The sequence below is a fragment of the Larimichthys crocea genome, chromosome XV (assembly GCF_000972845.2).
Source record: "Larimichthys crocea isolate SSNF chromosome XV, L_crocea_2.0, whole genome shotgun sequence".
In the NCBI taxonomy this organism is placed as follows: Eukaryota; Metazoa; Chordata; class Actinopteri; family Sciaenidae; genus Larimichthys; species Larimichthys crocea.
The window spans coordinates 9,907,541-9,932,428 of NC_040025.1; the positions used below are offsets into that span (position 1 = coordinate 9,907,541).

The following is a 24,888-nucleotide window of genomic DNA, read 5'->3' on the forward strand; positions in this document are numbered from 1 at the left end:
AGCTCCTTCTTTTTGTTTTTCAGTCAGGGGGTCTTTGGTTTCTATTTTGTTAAGCTAGAGCATCCTGTGTATGAGTCACTCTTACAACACCTTTTTTCTCTGAAACCACCACTCAACAGTGTCCCACACGCTTATGTGGTTTTCATATGTGTACCACCTCATCTGCACAGTTTGCATCCACAGAAAACACAGCAGCCACTAACAGTTTTCTTTTCTACATAAAGGTCACACATTTTATTGTATATTTCTCAGTGTGTGCAGTTTTGGTTTTTCCTCTCGTGTGAATCAACATGTGTTACTTCTTGTTGTTTCGGCCCCCCACTAGATGCCACTATGGTACTTTGCACAGATGAGGACATGGAATTATACAGTACCTCCTGACAGCACTAGATTCTCTAAATATTTTATTGGCTTACATCATTTTAATAGACTAAATGAATCGTTTCATCTAATGATTCACCGGGCCTATTTTAAGCATTGTGCCCTTTCAAAAAAATAATAAATAAATCACTTCTGTCCTCTCCATCTCATCAGTACTCTCCCATGAGGCTTTGGGAGTTTATTTTAAGACATCGTCCTAGAATAATAATAGAATACCTCTGTCATCTATTTTTAATCCTGACTTTTTATCCACTCTCAAAATTCAGCAGCTTGTTTAAAGATGATACACCAATGTTGGTCCAAAAATCATAAATTATTCATGTTATTTTCTGTTACTATGAATTCACATCACATCAGTGTCCTGCTTACTGTGTGTGTGACAGCTCTTTATTATTGTTAAAATATAAATAAAAATGTACCTCAACATCCAACTTTTCTGTTTTTTTTTTATTCTTTTAGCAGCTTTCAGGTTGTAAAAATATATTTATGTTACACTCTACGGTATCATGTATGTTCTGTAGTAATTGGTTCAAAACAAGCACCAACTTCCATGGTTGTGAAGTGATGCCAGTGTGGAAGTGCCAAAAACTGCAGTTCCTCAAATGTCCACTTGAGGCTGGCTCCAGAAGTGAGTCAGTCTCCATAAGTCCCCATGTTCAAATGTCCAACTTCACAGCAGAAATAAACATGATTACAGCCTGGTACAAAAAACTGTTTTGCTCTCTTTAGCTAATTTCCCCGTTCATGACAACTGTACTGAGGGTGAATTTTTAAGCCTTATTATAGTTCAAACTATAATAAGGCTTAAAGTTAAGCAGAAATAGAGCATGGACGCTTTGATTAACAGGTAGGTGCTGTTACAGATGACTTGTTTGAGCAACCAGGCGTCATTAAGGTGAGCTGAGGTCCATCGATGATCTATGTCTTTGCTGATTTTCACATTAACTGGGTGGTGGAAGAAGCAGGACTGCCAACATGGTGGTTTAGGTCATGAATACACTGTTCATTCTTCATGAAGTCAGTGGTTCAAACTCTGCGTTGAGGTTTTATGATGTTGCTTTATGTAACTCAAGACTCCAGGCTTGTTTTCTACCTTTGGAAACTTTTCAATCTCCACTAGAACATTAAAATAAACGTCTGTCTCTTTGGATGAACAGCAAAAGTTCATAACAACTCACCCCTTAGCAGGCAGGAAGCAGGCGGTAATTTTAATATAGACTTCAGACTTCTTACCACGCAGCAGTTCAAACAGTCAATTTCCTGGACAAAAACTGCTCTGCAGGACTCCCTTTCCTTCTGTGAAGCTCTTATCTGTTCATTAAAGGAAGCCTGGAGGACTGAATGTGACTAGTCGAAATATTCTTCTATGAAAATGCATGAAACAGTACAGTATTGACAGTCCACGGATAGAGGGTTTAAAGAGTTACCCAAGCTCTAAGTGATTTCTTTGAATTTGTGTTTTATTGTTATGTTTTTTTAAGCTATTGGGAGCAGGAACAGTATCTATCACACAATCAGAGTGCCAGGAGCTGTGGCAGCTTTCCCAAAAGTCACTTGCAACGGCAAGTATCTTAATATTCCTGTTTGTCCCTCAGGAGACAAGAAAATGTTTGAATTTTACAGTCCAAAACCAGAGAATCCAAAGCTGTTAATTTACCCTTTCACACAAGATTAATTATGTCTGCTGGTGCCAAAAAAGGTCTGCTTCTTAATTAGTGCCATTTCATTTCAATGGCCAGTCACTGCTGTGTCAATGTGTTGAACTGCAGCCTACCTCCTCCGTTCTTCGAATAATTACAGGGTTTGCAGTTAGAGCCATGGCCACAGGAGTTGACATGACAGTCTGAGCTTGGATGGGGAGGTGGGAGGTGGAATTGATTTTGAAGTTGGTGGCTTACAAGGCAGTGTGTTGCAGTGTGCATATAATGGTGTGTGATGTGAAAGAGAGAGAGTGGTGCACTGGTAAAATAGGGAGGGAGAGTAAAAGAGAGAGAGCGAGAGAGAGAGATGTGGACGGCCAGAGCGGCTCTGAAGAAGGACTCATCTTTCTTGGTTGTTTGCACCTGAACGCTGCTTCAACTGTTCCTGAGTGAGCGCTGCTTTTTGCAAAGGATGGTAAGCTGCCTGATTTTATTTTATTAAAAATATTTGTTGCATATTCATTTTACACTTTTATTGTCTTAACCTGAAGCAACTCTGAATAGCAGTTTATTTCTGCTTTTCCCTTCATTGCTGAGGGGCCATATAAGAATTATATAAGGGTGAGGAAAGACGATGGAGGGTTATCTGTTGCTTTCTTTTTGCTGTAGGGAGGGTAGTCGACTTCTCTGTGGGAGCAGCAGAGGATCTTATATCTTATATTCCATCCTTATATTCCACTCTTCTCCCAGCCTATAATAAAATTTAAGTTTAGCCTTTTGAAAATATAAAGAGTGGACTATTCACAACTTTTCCATTAAGTTGGAAATTGTTGATTCTACTTCTAATATGTGCATTGACAGCTTTGATGAAAACTGATATTTCATTAATATATAGTATTAAACCTGCAACAACTGAATTTTGTGGCCACTTGGGGGCAGCAGAAACAAGTAAGGAACAACATAGACATATCATCACCTTGTAAGTTTAAGGCTCATGTTTCTGGTCACCTGATGAATCAAAGTTTCAGTATTAATTATTTTAAAATAATATGTCTTTTTATATTCGTCTCTTTAGCTGTTGAATGCGTTACTATGTTTACCAGCTAGTTGCTAACTGAAATCCGTCTGCCATAGGATTTTAGAGTTTTTTTTTAGTTTTTTTTTTACTGAAAACATCTGGTTTGTTTCTTTGGAAACACATTAAAAATGTTGGAAAGTATTTCTTGAAATTTGTGAAAAGACTGAACTCTGTCGCACTGAAAAGTGTAGTTACAGGGTTTAAGGAATGTTTAGGCAGATCAAAAGGTGAAATATAAAATTCGACCCCCCCTTCACACCCCAATAATTTTCATGTAGTCTCTATTGTTTCTTTCTGTCTTTAGGATTCTTATTTTGTGCTCCTGGAGATCAACTGAATTGTGACTTGAACACAATGGAGAACAACACAACCATCTTTCAGGATGTCGCTCGGGTTGTCAATCTGACAGAAATGCCTCTGAACCCTCTTGAAGAGCAGGTCATAACAATATTTCTAACAATGCTCATCTGTGTTGTTGGGATTGCTGGGAATATCATGGTGGTGTTGGTTGTGCTGCGCACTAAACACATGGTGACCCCGACTAACTGTTACCTCGTCAGTCTGGCTGTCGCAGACCTCATTGTGCTCCTGGCTGCTGGGCTGCCTAATATCTCTAATGTTGTAGCTTTCTGGATATACGGATACACGGGATGCTTGTGCATAACTTATCTTCAGTATCTCGGCATCAACGTGTCGTCCTGCTCAATCACGGCCTTCACCATTGAACGATACATTGCTATATGTCACTCCATAAAGGCACAATTCATATGCACCGTTTCCCGAGCCAAGAGGATCATAGCTGGAGTCTGGGTCTTCACCTCGCTCTACTGTATTATGTGGTTCTTCTTAGTGGACACAGATGAAACCGTCTATACCAATGGAGTGGTGGTCACTTGTGGCTACCGTGTCTCCAGAAGCCTCTACATGCCAATCTATTTCCTGGACTTCACTTTGTTCTACGTGATCCCTCTCACTGTGGCCACTGTGCTGTACGGGCTCATTGCGAGGATTTTGTTCATGAGCCCTCTGCCCTCACATCTGAACGACAGAGCCGGAGGAGGTTCAGTCCACCAGGGGCAGTCCAACAGCACCAACAAGGCCAACAAGGGTGCAGTCTCTGCAAGGAAACAGGTAAAGGCTAGACTGACACAGTAGAGTATAAAATATGGGCTTGCATTCAGCAGCACAATAACTACATTCACCTGCATCTCAACAGGATTTACAGAACTCAACACCAACAGCATCCACCTATATCTCAACAACAGAGGATTCACAGTGCAGATACACTCAATTAACGCCAACTGCACATCAACAAAATATACCAATCTCAACCACAAATGAACTACCTGGAAGTCTAAAAAATAACTGACAGTAAGCTATCATGTCACCTATCACAGACAAGACTTTATCATTATTGTATCATCCACAATATCACAAAGTCCAATATATAAGTCAGTTTTCTCCCAATTCCCGTTATAAAAAGTGCCTTGAAGTGTTTTTGGATATGCTTTCCATAACCTGCAAATACACATAACTTTATGTCTGTGGTAAGAGCAAAGGTATGTCTTTGTGAAACGTTAATTGTGGCAATGAAGTCTTAAATTTGGCAGTTTATAGCCATTTCATTAGTATTTTCAATTAGAAATAAACTCTTTCTATCTCATTTCATTATTGGCCAATCCACATCCTGTACCTGCCTTACGGTAAAGATAGCCTGCTGACCATTTTTGGACCATGAACCCTCAATCAGGAAGAGGAGAATAATCCACCATTATGATCTTATTCCCAAGGGATGACTTGACTTTTCCTCTGGCTTCACAATGAAGATGATGTTTGTGAGTTAAATGCCTTTGGCATCCCTCAAATGGATTGTCGTTCAGACATTTGTGATCTGGATGAATTAACTTTGGACATCTTCTCATTTTTCTTCTAGCTCCATAATCAGATCCAGCAGTTCTAATTGTAAAACTAATGACATTTCCATCACCTTTAGCAGCACTTTGTGTTCAGTGCAAATTGAAAATGTTGCATGGTAACACACCAAACTAAAATTATGAACATGGTCCTTAACCTCAGTACAGGTCAGATGGTAACAGCTTTGGAACATTTGGGTGCTTTGTGTGATAATTACTCAAAATCTTCCAAAAAATAACGATCTGATGTTGTGATTGGCCGGCTGTGCAGAGGTAAGAAAACAGCCTAGGTTTGAACTTTTGTCTCAAGCTCTGGTTTTTAATTTCTTTGCACAACTATTTCTCTCACTTTGGATACAAACAAGTGCAACACTAGTTCTAGAAGAAATTAACTGATAGTATGCAACATTATTCCCATACCAACCTAGTGTGGTCATTCAGAATAGGTTGTATAAACTCATTCTTTCCTAGCATAACTCGACTGACTTACCAGAAATGACGGTCACGATATTTTAGCGCCTTTTCTTCATTGCAGAATTGCAACCAGTTGGGCCATTGGTGGAAATATTTTAAATATAAAACATGTACAATTTACATTTGTGTACTGCAGTATTCACGCAACCACTTCAGCTCTAGTACCTTCCTCTGCCACCATTTTCACAATGTCGGTGGTTCCTCTCCTTCCACTATGTAACCAAAATGGCTACCACTGAGGACAAGAAGTCTCCAGGGTTTCATACTCAACTTTTTGACCTTTTTGAGTGCACCAACCGGGAACTAACAGTGCACTGCACTTTGCCATAACTGACAGTCTGAATGCACTACCTAAAATAGCAAGTATGGAAGTACACAAGACACAGCGTTGTTATTATTCTCTTTTTGTTATCTACAACATTGACATGTCATGTCATTCCTGTATAATTATACTTTTCCTCAATGTCACATAATTACTATTATTATAATCACTCTTGTTCCTTTTTTCCACACTCCTTTGTATCAACAGATAACAAAGATGCTGGCTGTGGTAGTTGTCCTCTTCGCCTTGCTCTGGATGCCTTACCGAACCCTGGTGGTGGTCAACTCGTTTATCGACCCGCCTTATCACAACACCTGGTTCCTGCTCTTCTGCCGGATGTGCATCTACGCCAACAGTGCCATCAACCCCATCATTTACAACCTCATGTCGCAGAAGTTTCGCGTCGCATTCAAAAAGCTCTGCAAGTGCAACTGGAAACAGAAGGAGAAGGCGACAGAGTACAATGTGCCGATGTATTACAGCGTGATGAAGGATTCATCCCATGAGAGCAACGAGCTGGTCACAGAGCAGGAGGAAGTGGGCTGCCACACCAACAAGAGGTTCAACGAAACGGATGATGACGCAAGCACGTTCAGTATTTCTTAATAAAGGTTTTGAGTTTGTTGGGTTCATTAGGACAGACTGTGTTTGTATGATAATTCATTTGTGAATATCCATCCATTGATTTTCTTCTACTTATCTGGGGTCGGATCGCGGTGGCAGGTTTAGCAGGGTGATCCAGACGTCCCTCAGCAACACATTCCAGGTCCTCCTGGGTGATCCTAGGCTAGATGGGCTATGTAGACCCTCCAGAATGTTTTGGGTTTGCCCCAGGGTCTCCTCCCAGTTGGACTTGCCAGGAACACCTCCAAAGGAAGGTGCCCAGGAGGCATCTTAATCAGATGCCCGAACCACCTCAGCTGGCTACTTCTGACGCAAGGGAGACCGGCTCGACTTAAAGCAAGCAGATCCCCAGATGGCCGAGCTCCTAACCTTATCTCTAAGAGCCCGGCCAACCGGTGGAGGAAGCTCATTTCAACCGCTTTTATCCATGATCTCATACTACCCAAAGCTCATGACCATAGACAAGGGTAGGGACATAGTTGGACTAAATTGAGGGAGCTTAGCTAGAAGGCAAAGCGCCCGTTGGGTACAACATCCACAGTACTGCCACCAAACCATCAGTCCATCTCACGCTCCAGATCCTGAGGTGTTGTTCACTTGTGAAAATCTTTGTGTTAAAGAAAGTATTTATTGATGATGAGATCTTTAGATATTTGTCTTGTTTGCTTGACCCAGGTTGTGTATTTGTGGTGTGGTATTGGTGGTACTTTTGCATCAGTATTGTAACTTCACACTGCTTAGTGGGTATCAAAATGTGCGTTACCTTTACACAAAAAGTGGTTCTCTGAAATGTTTCTGGAAATATTGTATCGCCTTTTTAGTGCACATAAAGACATTTAGTTCATATTTAAAACTTTACTTTGTGACAAATAGAACCAACACTAGTTTGTGCAACAATGAGCTAATCAAATTATCCGCACAATGGGTCTCTTTATAACAAGTGCACTTGTGCTTTTTAAGTGTACTCCACCTTCAGATGTACCACATTGTTCACAGGGATGATGAACCCACAGCCCACTCATTTACACATTTATCCCATTTCAACAAGGCAGTACAGACAATAACAACAAAGACAATTTTAACATGTTTCTGACTGTGATTATTCATGCATCACATCACGTACCTGCATCCACCAACCCTTTTTTGGTATTTAAGAAAAGAACCATGTTTCTTTAGAGGGCAGATTACGTTAACCATTATAACATGATGGCGAACACTGAGGGCGAGAAGCGTCAAGCGTTCCACACTCAACTTTTTGACCTTAATGACTGCACCGTCTGGGTTATCACAGTACACTGCATTTTCCCCATGGCTGACAGTGTGAGTGCACTTATATACTCAAAATAGCAAAGTGCAAGTATGGAAGTACACGAACGGAGACACAGCAATTTAAGCCCGACTGGTGGTCTAATTAGCCAGAGTTATTGAAAACACCTGTGTGGGTGTGCAGGACCTTTAGATTTAAGTCTCAGTGGTAGCAGCAGGGTTTTCTTCATATACCAACTGCCTCCTCTTTTACTCTTTGGATTTATCACTAGATTGAAGCTCAGTCATTCAGTTCCAATTCAAAACATCAGCCAAGTCGGAGAAAGAACATAAACATGTGCAACAAGTGACAGCAAGACCATTATAGGAAAAAAAAAACTTGCCAACAAGTTTGCTGTTTCTGTCATCTTACTTCAGTCAGCCACATTACTGCATGTCTACATCTCAACATATCTCATGTGTAAATTTCTTTCACAATCTGTTCAATATATTTATCTATTCTGTATATTGTACATGTTTGAGACAAATGTTGAATTTGTGTTCTTAACATATTTTGTAAACGTGCTTGTAGTTTCCTGTGCACTGTTTTTTAAAAAAGAAGTAATATATTGTCTTTATTTATGAGTTTTGTGTGCAAATTTAAATAAATCTCGACAGTATTCGTCTTGTATTTCCTTTATAAAGTGTACATTTAGAATTTAAACTGCAGCTTTATATACAACATGTAGCCCTGAATATGGATAACAGATGATTTGTTTTGATTTAGCAGATGTGTTGCCATGTTTGATTGAGTATATTGTTTGATGTTTTTCTATTTACTTGTTGCAGCTTTGAACTATAATTAAAACAAAAAACTCAAAATTACACCTTAGCATGGAAATAATAAATGATTCAGAATAACAATACGTAGCAAAACATAGGACACCAAATAAACATGAAGATGTTGAAGGAGCTTCACCGACACGTCTTGAGTGAGATTACTTTCCATAATCAAAGCTGTCAGTGTTTTTAATGTGGGAGTGATGAGTCACGTCAAAATTATTCAAACCAATTAAGTCCCTCTGGACATTGTGCAGGTGGTACAGTGCTGATAAATTCCATGTGAGGTATTTTCATGATGAAAGAGATGTCAGGAGGGTCTGCAGAGAGGAATCAATAAAGGAACAAATACACACACACATGCAGACCTACAGTGAACACAGCTGCCATTTATATTTTTTCTTTTGACCTCTCAGATGTAACAACATGGATAAATAACATCCAGTTTTCAAAGGGGGGACTTGTTTTTCTGCGTTTCACAAAGAAGAGTACATTTTTCTTGCTCTCTATTCTTTGTGACTTCCTGTCAGTCCAACATTTTAGACAATATCTTTTCTAAAAAAGTTACTTCTTTTAATTCCCGAAAGGTTAACTTATTGAAACATTTAAAAATTCAGTGTGTCAGATTTAGGCGGGCTCTATTTACAGAATATGGCTTAATGCAATATAATATCCCTAACTGTGTTTTCATTAGTTTATAATCACCTGGAAACCAGGCTTCATTCAGCCAACCTCAGGTCCACCTCAGGTCCACCGATGATCCACGTCATTGTCTATTTTTAGATTAGCCGTGAGTTGGCAGAGGCGGGACTGCCAAGATGGCAGCAGCCAGAGCTGCCACATCTACATAAAGATGGTCTGTTCTAAAGCATTTATTAGTTTCTGACTCTGGGAAAGAGGGAAAACTGTCAGGTTTGTACAAGCAAGGTAACTCAAAAAAATGCCCCAAAACAAACACTACAGGAGGCAGAGTTTGTGAAGGCCAAAAATTGATTTAATGTTACAAAAATATATTTACAGGGTGGTGAGGCTGGCAAAGGTCAAAACATTCAAAAGAAAAAACAGAAAGTCCAGAAAAGGAAAGCTCCCGAAACACACAGGGCTGAACGGTAAGACAGGATGACAAGGTGAAAGTGAAACACGACAATTCTTATTTTCAGATGATTATATATGAATGAAAACTGCTAGCTGGGTCAAATTTCATAGCAAACTAAACTCAAATGTCCAGACGAACACTAAAGAGATGATTCAAAGCAATGCTGGTAACTTTGTGTGGAAATGCCGCACTTCTTTTTACAGCAACAACTCTGACAAATGGTGGCAGGTTGGTCCGTTATGTCATGTTGTTTGACAGCACGACATAACGGACTTGTCAGATCATCTTCTGCAGAAAATAACCAGGTGAGTTCAAATAATTCAGCAACTTATTAACTGTTCAAATGACAATAAAAAAAAAAGCTCAAACTGAAAATACAAGTCGGTAAGAGCAACTTCATTTCATTTAAAATGTAATTTACAGGATGTTTGAAGCATAAAATTTACAAAGTCAGAAACTCTGTCTGTGAAACAGTGGCTGTGAAGTGAAGCCAATACAGAAGTGCCAAAAACTGCTGTTCCTTGAAAATCTAATTAAGGCTGGCTGCAGAACAAGTCAGTCTCCATAAGTCCCCATATTAAAATGTTCAACTTCACAGCAGAAATAAACATGTTTACAGCCTGGTACAAAAAACAGTTTTGGTCTCTATAGCTTATTTCCTGTATTGAGGGTGAATTTTTTATAGAACTCACCTGTTTAAATTATATTATGCCTATTTAAGTTAAATTAAGAGCATGACCGCTATAGCTCACAGGTAGGTGCCGTTACAGATGGCTTGTTTGTCCACCCAGGTGTCATTCAGGTCCATCGATGATCTGACATTTTTTAATATGGCGGTGGCCAGCTTGACTGCACATTCGAATGATGTCACGGACACCGCGTCCTTTATTTATACAGTATGTGTTTAGATTTAGATTCTAAAACAAATAATAAACTCATAATGACTCTTTAAAATAAGATGCATTGTTACAGATGAATAGGATATGCAGTAAAGTACTTAAAATGTTGCTCCTCCTAAATATTCCAAAACATTAAGATGCTTTTTAGAATATTCCAATAACATAATATAAAACTGACTACTGAAACGGAGTACTTTTATTTATATATTATATTTTAATAGTGTGATATATGTCTACTCTACGTCTTCCACCACTGAATAACAGATCAGTATGTTGTATACGTCTCTTGTCAGTTACATCCTGATCAGTAAGAAACGTTTCCAACAATGTTTTTATCTTGTAATATTTGATATTTTCTCTGATAACTTACAGCTTGTACCTTCAAACACAATCCTACCAGCAAAAGTAGCATACATCTAACGCAAAAGATTATTTAAATATCTTTGTCTGAACCTCAAATAGCCGCTACCTGACACTGAGCTTAATTTAAAGATCATGAATAAATCATGCGATGAGTAACAGCTAGTACAGTAAGAAAGGTAGCAGAGAGTATAATATATTTGAATCCCTTTTGATAATAAAGAACACAAAGAGCTGAACAAATAAAAGAATGAATAATTCAATCCGCCGCTCGTCCGTCAAGAGCTCTTGTCATCTTAGTATCAACACAAATCAAAGGCTAACCACAGTGTCCTGCATTGTCTCAGGAAGCCCGTTACGCCGCTTGAAGAGACTGTTTATTATTTCTTGTGCATTAATCCTGCAGTGTTTGAATGAGTTTGTCTGTTTTAAAGGCTCCTTCAGTGAAACAACATTAATGCAGAGAGCAGACTCTGTTAAGACACAAAGCAGGAAGGCGGGAGACACAACGCCTAATACTTTATTCCAGGTACTCTCAAAGTTAAGATAGTTAACACAGGTTAATCTGTTGAATATGATTATTGTAATTAAATGTTCTCGTTTTGTTTACTAAATAAAAGTTGATGTAAACCTGATCTTATAGATAAAAAATATGACATAAAAACTGGAGGTTTGGATTTAAATGTGTAGCAGAACATCCGTTGAAATGTTAACAGCATATTTTTACATTTATTTGTCAGTTATAGTGCGGATGATACCGTGTTGTTTACAGCAGCGGTTCCCACCTTTGGGATCACAAACTCCCCTGAGATCACAAGATATATCTGCTGTTGTTTTAGTAAGCAGACAAAACATATTCCTGCCACACAAAAGATGCAACGCTTTTCTTTTTTTCTAGCTCGGTCCAGAGGGATTTGGCTTCAGTACCGGTGGATGGTTCAAATCCAGCACGGACCACAGTATGGAGTGGAGAAAGTGAATCCTCGGGCTCTGCTATGCAGCCACCCATCACTAAACCATCATTCCACATTATCCAGGAGAAGGAGTTAGAGTGGATCGTCCACTAATCAGATGATCGGCGTTTCGCTCCTCCAGTTTGCATACAAAGTTTCCCTGGGCAAAGTATTGAACCCCAAATTGCTCCAGGAGGCTTTGTGCATGTTTATGAATGATTAGCTCCCAAACAGATGAGCAGTTGGCACCTTGCATGGTATGAATGTGTGATAAGTACAGTCCACTTACCACGTGTGGTTGTATTTTGGGCTTATACGTGATCAGTGTTTTGATTCCTGCATACTTTCACATCTAAAGGCCCCTAAAAAATGTTCAAATAAAAGGCCGGGGACTTCTGCAACCCGTGACGAGGGATCACAAGTAGACTCTGCAACTGGTTTAAATCAGTGTGCAGATAATCAAGTAGCTCCATGAGAAGCAGAAACAAATCAGACAGAATAAGAAGTCAAGTCGATGATGTAAAAGGCTGAGATGAGATTTAGATGACGTGGGTCCTTCTGTGTGAAATATCTGTCGCATTTGAAGCTGAGTGTGGATGAGATGTGCGGTTTATTCATGATACACAGACGACAGAAGTATAAACAGAACTATCTTTCCTGGCTTTAAAGTACAGAGTGACACGTTTAAAAGAAGCTTTTAACGCCTGAATATATTAAATAAGTGTTTGGAGTTCTTCAGTGGCCTTTAAGAGACAGACTGTGTGAAAGACTTCTGGTCTGTAGGTCGATGCACCCTTTGGTCTTGACTGAAATATCTCTCTGCCTTTGTGAGTTTTCAGGATTTCTGGTTTCGTTTATTTCATTAATTCTGTCCATGTTCTACCTCTGCTCAGCCATTTCCTCCAGTCAGTCTGGATTGATCTCACCTGCTCATCCTCGTCACTCATCTGTTTGTTATTTCCCTCATTAGCACCTTTTTTTATATAAACGATGGTCCTTAGCCAGTAAATTGTCTTTGTGCCACCTTCTTAGCTTTCTGTCTTAGGCATGTTCCTGCCTGTTTTTTTGGCCAATATTTGAATTCTGCCTCAGCCTACACTTTGTTTGTTTGTACCCTTGTACATTTTTTACCAGTGAAGACTCTTTACTTGATTTGTTGCCTCCTGCATTGTGCATTTGGGTTCCGTGTTTTGAACTTTGAAAATCAGACTATGATCTCTGAAGTGCGCTGCTCTCCAAACTAAAGTTTGGTTGTCACATCCAGCTGGCGGCAGAAATCCTGGTGTTGAACTGCAACTGAATGTTTGAAGCCTTAGACAGAAAAAAATATGAATAACTGTGTCAGATGATTTACAACAATCAACGTGACGTGTCTACTAAAAGTTTACCTATGTAATTAAGGAAACTGTATAAAAGGAGCTGACAGTGTACTCGTTAAGGACCCAATTAATCACTATAGAAACAGTCACTGTGAATGATTTATTCTAAGTAAATCTTGCAGTGTGATGACAGAACTGGGCTGTTATATACTTTGTTACCTAATTTCTTATCAGCTACCAGTGGCAGGTTCAACGGGACAGGCTGGGACGGAGTCGTCCTTCATTACAACAAATTATACAGGACACAACGTTGAAGAGACAAATGTTTTCTCCTCAATTCCATATTAATATTACAAATGAAACACAGAAAAACTGACAATTATATTGTACAAGGAGGATTACAGATCATACTAGACCTGTAACTTTCAAAATAATTTTCAAATGTACAGTATAAATTAAAATGAGCTGTTATTAATTATTAGTCTGTGCACAAAACTCTATCACCATTTTTGTTTTTTAGCGTCCGCCATCTCATTTGAATGTCCAAATTCTCAGTATGTAAATGTATCCCACTAGGTCGAGCCCTCGCAATGCAGTTACCATATTTTATTGATACAAATTCACCGCTATGCGATTCTGCAGCAGAGAAAGATGCAAAATGACGATGATTCACGAGTGTATGAAATCTCATTTTATAGCTCACTCTAGAGTGAACGGGGGAGCAGTGAGTAACTGAAGGAGAGACACAACATCTGTAAATTATCTTTTTACTTTACGTCATAGTTGCAGGTTAAATCGTGGGACAGTCCAGTCCATCAGCACCACAATTATTTTAATATAAATGCTTCATTTTCTGATCTTTTTGTCAGTATGAGCACACTGCACACAGCCATGTGAAACAGTAAATCCTCCATTTATTACTCTGCAGACCGTAAAGCCCTCAGCATGCTGTAAATATGATTTATGAGCTAATACTCTTCATCAAACATGCGGGCCTAAATCTTAAAGGGAGTCTCCTCGTCATAATACCACATACGACTCTCACAGTGTGTGAGATATACACTGTAACAATATAACATTTGTATTCCTAGATGTATTGAGTTTTCAAATATAATCGGGGGTTATTAGCATCAGAGACCTCCTTCAATGTGAAGGTTAAGGAGAGGTTGCTAAGAGACGGCCTGAGCTTTTATCCTGGGCTGTAGATTCAAGTGAACGTGGATGAGAATGAGTCTTTGTGTGTTTGTGTAAAACCTTCTCTGCTCTTTAGGATAACCTACATTACACCAGTGCTTCAATTATACAGTTTTAATTGGAACATAAAGCTGCATTAAAAAACAAAAGCAAGAAAACTAAGTACATTTACTCAACTACACTAAAATGAAAAATACAAACGGTCAGATGACTGGCTGCAGTGCACTGCAAACATAATATTAAAGTCAAGTTCAGTCAAGGTTTTGTAGAGAATTATTATTTTACAGAATTATTATAATAGTGTCGATACACAAATGCAAAAATTAATTTACCTTTTTCAAATTACAAGGTAAACAGGTTAAATTGTCAGTATGGACTTAAACATTTATAAAATAAGCCACATTTAATTAAAAAAATTGTTATTTTACATAGATTTGTAATTTAAGAAGGCAGAAAGTCAAGTTACCCAATGGACTTGTTCCCATTGGAACTCATAAAGGATAATTTGACTTCAGTTTGAAATTAAGTAAGTAAGAAAGTGTTTTATTATTGACTAGACTGATAAATAAATTGGATAAATTAGCTTCTGAGCTTGAAGCGTGGCACGAACACAAACCACGAGAGGAGCTATGATCCAGAGAGGAATGGCTGCCCGTGCATTGTGCTTGTAGGACGAGTTGCTGGCCGACAGGTGTGCTGATTGCAGACGATGGGCAGGTGTGCATACAGATGCAGAGCGAGTCGTGACTCTGATACAATGACCTGTAAACAGACTTTGATGTGTAAGAAAAAGATCAGATTAATTCTTCCTTCACCGCTCTGAGCTGAATGTTTCTAACTTACTTCATATAAATTCAATTAAGTAAAAGCAAACATAAATCGAGTAACGTAATCTTGGCATGTGAGGAATTGTACTAATTAAACGTGGGTCATGATAAAGCACATGTGCATCATCAGCAGATCGTTACTCTCCACAGCCATGGTAAATATTTTGGTATTGATTAGTGGTTATCGGTGTACTTTGAACCTGTCTGAGGCCGCAGTGCATGTTTGGTTCCTTGTCAACATTATTGCCTGAGATGTTTCATCTCTTTAAAAACAAACTGAAGTATTAAAGAAGCTGTGTGAGAACCTTTATTGATCAAAACATGTTTGGATGGTCAGAAACTCATTCTACGTCTGTCATGTTTTCAAATAATAAAAATGTGTTCTACCTCATTTTTAATTTCCAGTTAAATTTATTCCATAATTCATCTTTGATGACGCAAACATGAACTTTAATCATAGAAATATAATTACATTAATCAAACCTGGACATTATTATCTATGTAAAGACAGAACTTACATCAGCGCTGTTGTATTGGATCACATTAGACAGTACATAATAAAGGAGCCTGTGAAGTGTATATTCTGCATATGTTTCCATAATTCTATGTAACTGCATGTCTGCATGTGTGAGTATGAATAATCATTTCTGTGACCAATAAATTGGCAATCTTGTAACAGTGTGATCACGCATACTTCATGTGTGTTAGTAGAAGCCTGACTGTCCATATATCGAACTCATAGTGTCACCACCACTGAGAAAAAAAACGCTGTGTTTAATCATGCAGCATCATGTGTTGTAATTCTTGCAAATTAAATATCTGTGTTGTGTTTCCTATTAAATGTGTGAACCTCAGCTCAGTTTGTGAGCCAGAGTGTCTGTGTTTTTAGGCCTGGGGTGGAGGCGAACGCTTGGGGAGTAGAGCCAGTGTCGTGCCAGAACTGGAGCTAGGCAGGCAATGTAATTGGACATAATGACAGAGGAGAAAAGAGTTGATAGATTAAACTAAGAAGAGAAAAGTGAGCGAGCAAGAAGCCGGTGCTGGGCTGACTGCTGTTGGACTAGTCAGTAATATTAACTGGCTGCTGTGTCTTGTGTTGTTGACCTTGTTGATGTTTGACTGTTGCAAAGTTTTTGGTTGCAAGTAATATAATCATAACAAAGACATATATCCATATTTACCACAGTGGTATTACACTTTCCCAATTTACCTTGAACAATATCTTAGATTTGACAATACTTCACATGACATGAATATATTTTAAACAAACTTGGAGAATAAGGAACATTTAGAGTGCTGATTGAACAACACATAATGATTCATTTCATGTCAAAGATGAGCCAAAAGAGGAAATGTTGGTTTGGTCAGCAGCCTGCAGGGTTACTAACTTTGAGGCTTTGACAAAGTTATGTCATAAACAGGCAGATGATAGGTCTATTTTTATACATTTGACATTAGGCACTGCACAGTACATCACATGTTAAAGCAGAGTCATCTCAACACAAACAGTGCCAGACATTTTTTATGTGAGACACATAAATCGTCCAGAGAAATGTATTTTAAACATTCATAGTCAATGCCACTTTAAGTCAATGAGGTGAAGAACACAAATGATCAGTCGTGGTCAATGCTTACACACTCTGCAATCAGAAATGTCATAAATGATTGTACACAGAGAGGTGATCAATTATGATCGATTAACCGTGTTTTGAGTTCACAGAGCAACAGAGCTGTCGATAGTGTAAATTCATATTTCATGTGTTCCTGAAGGATTTTTCGCTCACCACCTAAATGTTTATTATTTTCTGATTTCTGAGAATAGAGATAGAGAGAAGCAGATTAAATTACAACAGAAGCAATTTCGGGATTGATCTCCATTAATCAATGATTTTCTATTAGAAAAGTGACAGATTGAAACTAATTTTCAGCTCATTAAAAAAATAAGAATCACTTGGCTGCAAAACATGAAATACAGTTTTATAACCAGGCTCAGGAAAACTCTTCCCATTTCCACACCTAAAACCAGTCACTCTCCAAATTCCTCCATCCATCTACAACACAGATTTCTCCTCCCATCCTTGAATCCCTCGTCCCTCCTGCCGTACATCATCTAGGATCACCTTCATCCACAATATGCAATAAACCTGTCTAATTTTATAACGTTTTTTTGTTAGTGAATATATTGTATGACTTGTGAGGCTCACAATGACAGTGATGATGTTCCATCACCATCTTAGATTAGTGTTGGCATGCTGAGCACAAAGTACAGCTGAGGCTGATTGGGATGTCATTAGTTTTGCAGGTATTTGGTCAAATTGGTAAAAAATTGAAGTATTGGACAAATTGAAATGTGATCTGATGATGGTGCTAGGGGAAAAATGAACAGATCACCAAAATTCATCCTCTAGGTGACATGAATGTACAAAGTTCCGAGTTTAAATCACAAATATCAACCTCGTGGTGGTGCCAGAGAAAAAGTCAAGGGGGTCACCAATGTCAGTGGGGTTCATAATCTGGGAACCATGAATGCCTGTACAAAATGCCATGGCAATAAATTAAAAAAAGCTGTTGAAATAGTACTTCACTCCTTTGCTCGGGGCAGCAACTCACTTTTCCTGCAAAGCACCATGGCCTCAGACTTGGAGGTGCTGATCTCATCGTCGTGGTCTGATGAAGCCTGGAGAACCACATCATCTGCAAAAAGCAGAGATGTAATTCTGAGGTTCCCAAACTGGACAATCTCCTCACCCAGACTGCCTCTTGAGATCATGTCCGTGAATATTACGAACAGAATCAGAGACAAGAAAAAGAAATAAGTTCCCTCTCAGAGCTGGTGGTTTGGACATCTGATCAGTTGGGCATGTCCAACTGGCAGGAGACCTCGGGCCTGACTGAGAGCACACTGGAGGGACTTTATGGCCCATCTGTCCTGGAAACGCCTTGGGATCCCCCAGGAGGAGCTGGACTGCATAACTGAGGAGAGGGACGTCTGGACACCCTGCTAAACCTGCTGCCAACGCGACCCGACCCCCGGATAAGCGGACAAAAATGGATGGATGAATGGATATTTCAGCAAAGAGGGAGACTGACTGGCATCCCTAGTCGAGCCTAACATGGCTGAAAATAAAACTAAATTAAATCATCTCTCACAAATTACTTTTGTCAGTTTTAACCCGATCTCTCAACTTTTAAAAAACACGATCTGCTGAAGCAAACAATAGAAAAACACATTTGACTGAAAGACCTATAAACCGGTACTGTCTTTTATAATGCCTCTCAGAAGAGGAGCTTAATTCAGCCTGACAGCTCCATTTCACTGGCTGTCTCAACCTTATTGCACCTCAGTGTCCCTGTAGTCGTGACACTCTCTGCTGTCATTATTAATCTGACGTTTGGTGTTTGTGCCGTCATGCTCTGATGAAAACACATGTACTGTATGGATCCGCTCATAAGCTGTTGCACTCCAGACTACGGCATACAGAGACTTACAGTTTCATATCAGTGCGGCGTCTTATAATTAAGAGTTTATCTTGACTGCTTCAAATATTAATAAACTGCAGACTACACAGAGCATCTCCCTCCTGACTGACTGTTAACTTTACTGTAAACTCGTGTGATGATGTCACAGCATGTGAAGGGAAAACAATACAACTAAAAGTTACTCTAGGCAAGTGTGTCATAATGTTTGTCTGAATAATTTAGTGTTGCTCTCCTAGTGGATATTATTAATTAACCGTCTGTCCATATAGAGCAAAAGTGACTCACAAGAAAGCTTCTCGCTTTAGTGCAACTGTAAGACCAAACATGACCTGATTTCTACTTATTAAAGATTACTTCTGAACCCATCCCACCGCTGAGTTATTGTTTTTCACAGACCATCTACACTCATTTTTATTATCGCGTCTGGTCCAGCCCAAACTGTCACATTTAGTTCAAGAAGTGAAGCCAGATGAAGACGTGAAGGTTGAGGGAACAAAAGGAAACTTTACTGTAAAAGGTAGTAAACACAGAAATAACAAAAAAGGCAGCTGATGAGTCCAGGCAAAAAAAACAAAGTAATAAACAAAGAAATAAAGAACATAATACAGTGAAACCGAGGAACACAGAGATAAAATACACAAGTGAAAACAAGATGACAAGACACAGGTGAGACTAATCAGGCTGGAACAGATAATCAACACAAAGGCAGGAAGTAAAGTAACCCAAGACAGAGAATTTCAAAATAAAAGTGGAAACACCACGACACAAACAGGCTAACAAGACACCATTATTTGAGCCAGAGAAAAAAAATGCAGCACCACTTAAAAGTATTAAAATTAAACAACCATTCTGTTCTATCATCATCAGAGAACTTTAGTTCAGATCTTCTTAACTCATTATAATAAAGACAATACAGAAGAAAATGTGATTCACATAATTCACACAACCTGTTGTCATATTGAATGTTTTTTTAAATCTGCCAACTTCAAGTGCTAGACAAAGGATTCCTGCTCTTAACTCTAAACTGAATATATATCTTTATAACTTGATTTTTAACTAAATATGTTTTAACCATTTTTCTTCAGAATCAGAATAACCTTCATTGCTCTCAGTGTACATACACAGACAGACATAAATAGACATAAATGCAGCTAGGACAACAAGCTTGAGAAGGTAAACATTAAACTATATGTAGATTTATAATCAAATGTAGCAAGTAACTTTCTTCTAATTGTGTTCATGTTGCATGATAAAGTATTATTATTATTATTGGGTTTCTCAAATAACAAAGGAATTTAATGAGGAAAGTACGAAAAGAAGAAGAACACTTTAGGGGTCAAACAAGGGTCCAAAACAATAACCCTTTACCTCGAGCCGACTTTAATCTCAATTAAAAGTGCCACGTGGAGTGAAATAAAACTCTGAAGTGATGATGCAGAGATCTCTAGAGGCTCCAGGAGGATCATGGGTAGTGAGAGCTGAGCCCTCAGCTGGCTCGGCCTTGGACTTGGACAGCAGATGGTCTCCCTCTCAGAGTCAGCCGTCAGCTGTTCATATGAGCACAGGTCGGACACCGAGCCTCACACACAGTTCATAGAGGGAACCAAACAGACTGCTGACAAACTCCTGACAGCTCACTCTGAAGATACTTTTACTCTGAAGACATGCCTTGTTCCAGGTAGGCCACAGAAATATTGTCTCTTCATTTCACGCTTTCATTTGTCAGATTTATAGCTGATATTTATCACTGATCTTGTAGATGATGACACCCTCGCTTTTGGCAAGTTAAAGTTACAGAAATAAGATTTGGAGTTTCACAGAAACACGTCGAACCAATAAAAAAGGAGTTATTTCAGCAGCTTTTAAACTTCCACAGAGCTTTAAACTGATATTTTTTTACAGGGACCTGTTAGAAAGTGTAAGTGTTTCTGCGTTTTACACTCACCTCTTCACGAGGACATAAACAGACTGGAGGATCACTCACCTGCTAAAGCTCCTTTAATCCTATTTGCTGAACAGCTTATAAGGTCTTCACGGTAACACACACTGTAGACAGAGTGCCGTACTCTGTGCCAATATAAGAGGAGTGAGTAAACACGGTGCGTGTCTTTACACAGTTAGATATTTAGCCTCCTTGAGTTAAAGATAAATGATATATATATTGATTTATTTCAGTTTATAACCAGTGGTGCAAAGTAACTAAGTACTTTTACTTAAGGAGTCTACTTGTAGTACATTTTGAGGTGTTTCTACTTTACACTTAAAACTTAATACTAAAATATTGTGTCTTTTACTTTACAACTACATTTATTTCCTAACTATCTGCAACATTAAAATGATGCATCAATAATTATAATCAGTTATATACACTATCCTGGGCCAGTCTGCATAACAGCTATTCATATTTATATTTAAATACAAGTATATTTTGATGCCAATACTTCTTTACTTGTATCAGAGTATTTCTACATTGTCGTCTTGCTGTTTTTACTTAATCAGAGTCTTTGTTGGGCGTCAGAATATCTTGTTTAAGCTGTGTAAAGCTGTTTGTTTTTGTTATAATATTCAGTAAACAGAATGCCAAACCATGCTCGGAACAATAAGCCCGTATGACGACGGCATCGAGCCACCAGGTCATTTCCTCTCCTGCATCCTGTTCTTGAACAAAAGGAACCAGGAAAAACAGACGTTGAGCTCAGAGGGGATCCCCAGTTTCCTTCCCTGCATCCTGAACTGGGATTTGCACTCTGAGGCATATCCTCTCATATATCCACTTAAATAAAAACATCTGGACAAATGACGACGTCTCAAATGGAATTAAAGTGATATTACTTCAGGATGTTGATAAGACTCAGTGATTAATGATGAATAATAATTGAATTAAGTTTAAAGTTAGCAGCCAGGAGGAGGGGAAAAACAAGATTTATGTTGCCATGTTGGATAAAAACACTCTCCTCTTTCTGCAGGTGCATAACAGGAAACAGTTCAGTACAAGTTCTTCGTGCAGGAGCTTCCTCTTTCCCTGGACCCTGCATGCAGGATGTTCTGGTTACCCCCCTTCAATGAACAAAGCGGTTTCACATCCAGAACAACCACACAGCAAAAGAAGTAATAATCCTGCAAGATGGCAGTCACTTCACTCTATGTTACAGAGGAGCCAGGAGCTGGCTTAGCTGAGGTGGACATATGCACGCCTGAGATTAATATCAAGTATGAAGTCATCCCATCTATCGTCTGCTCCGTCTGCTTCTCATTCGGCCTCATCTACTGCTTTTTCGGTACGTATATATGACGCTAGAGGTGATGTTAAATGTGAGTGTGTGCAGATTAAAGAGGTGACAGTGAACTTAAAGTCAACATGCTCCTCCTGTCGGTGTTTTCATACTCTAAATGTTTCATTAGCTCACCTGACGGGCTCAAACTCACAGTGGCAGGTGTCGGAAAGCTGCCAGGGGTTTAGGGTGGATGAGCACAAAAGCTTGGAGGGAGGCAGATGGATAGTCTTGCGTCTGAATTTGAGACAGGCAGCATTAATGAAGCACCACCTGTTGCGCTGTCTGACATCTCATTTGTTTCACCGTGTTAAACCTGACACAAACTCGTGTGAGTTTTCTCCGGGTTAAAGCAGTTTGCAGGGCTGCATGTTGAGTTTAAAACATTTAAAGCTTTATTTCTGTTTCTGTTTTCGCTGAGAGAAAGATGTGGACACAAACCCCAATACACACAAACTGTGAGTGTGATCAGGCAGCAGTGTGACCTATGGACCTAAAACATGTGACATTATGCAAACACACACACACACACTGTCAAAGTCTGCGTTAGCGTCGCCTGTGAGGAACTCTGTGAATCATTTAAAGAGAAACAGTTTGTCAGTGTTTCTGATTATTGAGGTTACTCACATTAAAAATCACAGATGTTGGAGGACGAACACTGGAACAAATTCACTTTTTTCAGAAATGTGTGACCCATCAGTTTTATGAGATTTGAGATTTAAGTGTGAAAGTGCTGCAGCATGCATCTGTTCCTCAGCCTGTGACGACATCCAGAATCTATTCAACCGGCCTGTAAGCGAACATGTAATCCAAAATAAAAGAAGGCCGTATTTTATCCCTTTAGTTTCTGATACATGTTTTTTAAAATGCAGCAATGCTGGCAAGCATGACATTAAAAACAACAACTCATCCGCACTGCATATACATGACGCGCTTCACACTCCTCCACACAATCATCCAATACAAACACACCCACCCAATTTGGCGGGCCTATATCACGCCTGTTCTCCAGCTCCACCTCCCACCTGCAGACTCCAGAGGGATTTAAGATATTTGATTATCAATATCTCTGTTTTTACGTATTCTGCTGGGAGTGATGAGGTCGGAGTCTAGACCTCAAACTCTACCTGTAATCTGCTGCATACCAAAATTGACTAACTGAACTAGCATGCAGTTGGCGATTATGTTACTTTATTATTACCTAAGTGTTAATTGCTTGAAAACACATTGCACTGATAAACTGGTCTGCCTTCCAATAAGTAGCTTCAATATGGTTTATTTTGAGAGCTGAGCATGTGATGGTGTTTCACACTTTGTGTGTGAGGACAGTATTTTGTGTTTAAAAATCAGTTTAGTTTTTCAAACTCAGAGTTTTGAAAGAAATCATAAAAGAAATTCGATAAATGAAGTCTGACTTTGACTTTTCAGGATACCGCTGCTTCAAGATGGCCATGTTCTTCTCTGGCTTCATGTTCAGCTCAGCAGCCGTACTCCTGTTGTACCATAAGGAGCCTTCGTTGGACGTCCGGTTGGGAACAGAGACAAAAGCAGGGATCGGCCTGGGCGTGGGTGTGCTCTGCGGGCTCATGACCATGCTGGTGTCCACTATGGGACTCCTCCTCAGCGGCCTACAGCTTGGCAGCCTGCTCTCCCTCGCCATCCTGGCGATTATCGGACAGTTTCACAGCCTTACTCCGGTGTGGGTGCCTCTCGGCGCCGTGCTGGCTGCCAGCATTGTCACTGCTGTCTTCACACTTCAGTGGCAGAAACTGTTTACCATCATCTACACATCTGTGTTTGGAGCAGCCACAGTGATGCTGTGTGTGGATTACCTGCTGGGGACATTTATGCTGCCAGATCAGGTGTATGATCTGCTCTGTCAAGTTGCCCCACGTCCACTCTGCTGGTTTAACTGGGCAATCACTGGGATATGGCCAGTTTTGAGTCTGATAGGTGTGCTGGTGCAATGGAGGTTTACTGCCAAAGGTGTATCACACAGCGAAGGTGAGTTTAATTCAATCTGCACCTACTGATGAGTTCAAACTTCTGTTTTCATGTTAATATGATGGTTAAAGATGGATCTATCATGGTGTATACTCTCGATTTCATTTATTTTTTTAATGCTTTCCAGCTGAGCACAATAAACAGAAGAAACATGCCAAGAAACACAGATATACTGAGTCAAGAAGAAGACCGCAGAGGCATCGTTGTCGCAGGCCTCCACCACTGAAACGCTACGCTGGGGACGTCCTGGCACCGGTCAGTGCTTCATTTTCACAATAAATGTTTTAAATGAGAAACAGCCTCATGTATGATTTGCTTGTCTTCTTCCTGTTTCCCTTTCAGAGTTACCTCCAGAGCCTTCAGGAGCGCCAGATGGGAACAGGCTCGTCCACCACCAGCGTCAGCACCATCACACACACTCTGATTGACTTTGACTTTGAGACGGGCTCCATGGTGCCTCTGACTGCTTCCTCTCCTCTCTTTACAGTCTGAAATATCAATCACGCTGATAATCAAACATTCCTTTGAAATGTTCACTACTTCCACGAACACTTTAACCATTTGGATTGCTGGTGTGAATCCAGTTTAACTGGCTTTGTCATATAATGGTCAACATGCACACATTCCTCCAAATGATGACAGCACTTAATAACACGACATACGCAGTCATCAGACTGCCGATCATCAGTTTATCTCACAGAGACTTTGTGTTTTGTTTCACATATTCACCACGTGTCTAGATCATCGTTCATTTGAGGTAAACAATGAATTCATACCGTTATGCAATGAACTTAATGAACACAAACATGTGGGAAAATGTTGGACAATGAACTAATAAACCTTTATTGGATTTAACAGGAATATAACAGCTTTGTTGATACTGTTTTAGGGTTTTTTGTCTCATATGAATGTTCATTAAAGCCAAACATTGTGCAACAGGCGCAAAAGTACAGAAGAGTCATGAGTA

The 24,888-nt window shown here is 39.4% G+C and overlaps 2 protein-coding genes across 2 annotated transcripts; both read left to right on the forward strand.

Moving 5' to 3' along the window:
- The first annotated feature begins 2,224 nt into the window (after nt 1-2,224).
- Nucleotides 2,225-8,256, forward strand: LOC104919944 (thyrotropin-releasing hormone receptor). The gene is made up of 3 exons (XM_010732077.2): nt 2,225-2,496; nt 3,404-4,230; nt 6,016-8,256. The coding sequence occupies exons 2-3, from the start codon at nt 3,454-3,456 to the stop codon at nt 6,412-6,414; spliced, it is 1,176 nt and encodes a 391-aa protein (XP_010730379.2). The 5' UTR covers nt 2,225-2,496; nt 3,404-3,453; the 3' UTR covers nt 6,415-8,256.
- Nucleotides 8,257-20,148: 11,892 nt separating this feature from the next.
- On the forward strand, nt 20,149-24,776 carry LOC104919921 (transmembrane protein 198). Its single transcript, XM_010732049.3, has 5 exons — nt 20,149-20,323; nt 21,612-21,923; nt 23,346-23,921; nt 24,049-24,176; nt 24,264-24,776. Exons 2-5 carry the CDS (start codon nt 21,770-21,772, stop codon nt 24,411-24,413), a joined length of 1,008 nt encoding a protein of 335 aa, XP_010730351.2. The 5' UTR covers nt 20,149-20,323; nt 21,612-21,769; the 3' UTR covers nt 24,414-24,776.
- The last annotated feature ends 112 nt before the right edge of the window (nt 24,777-24,888 follow it).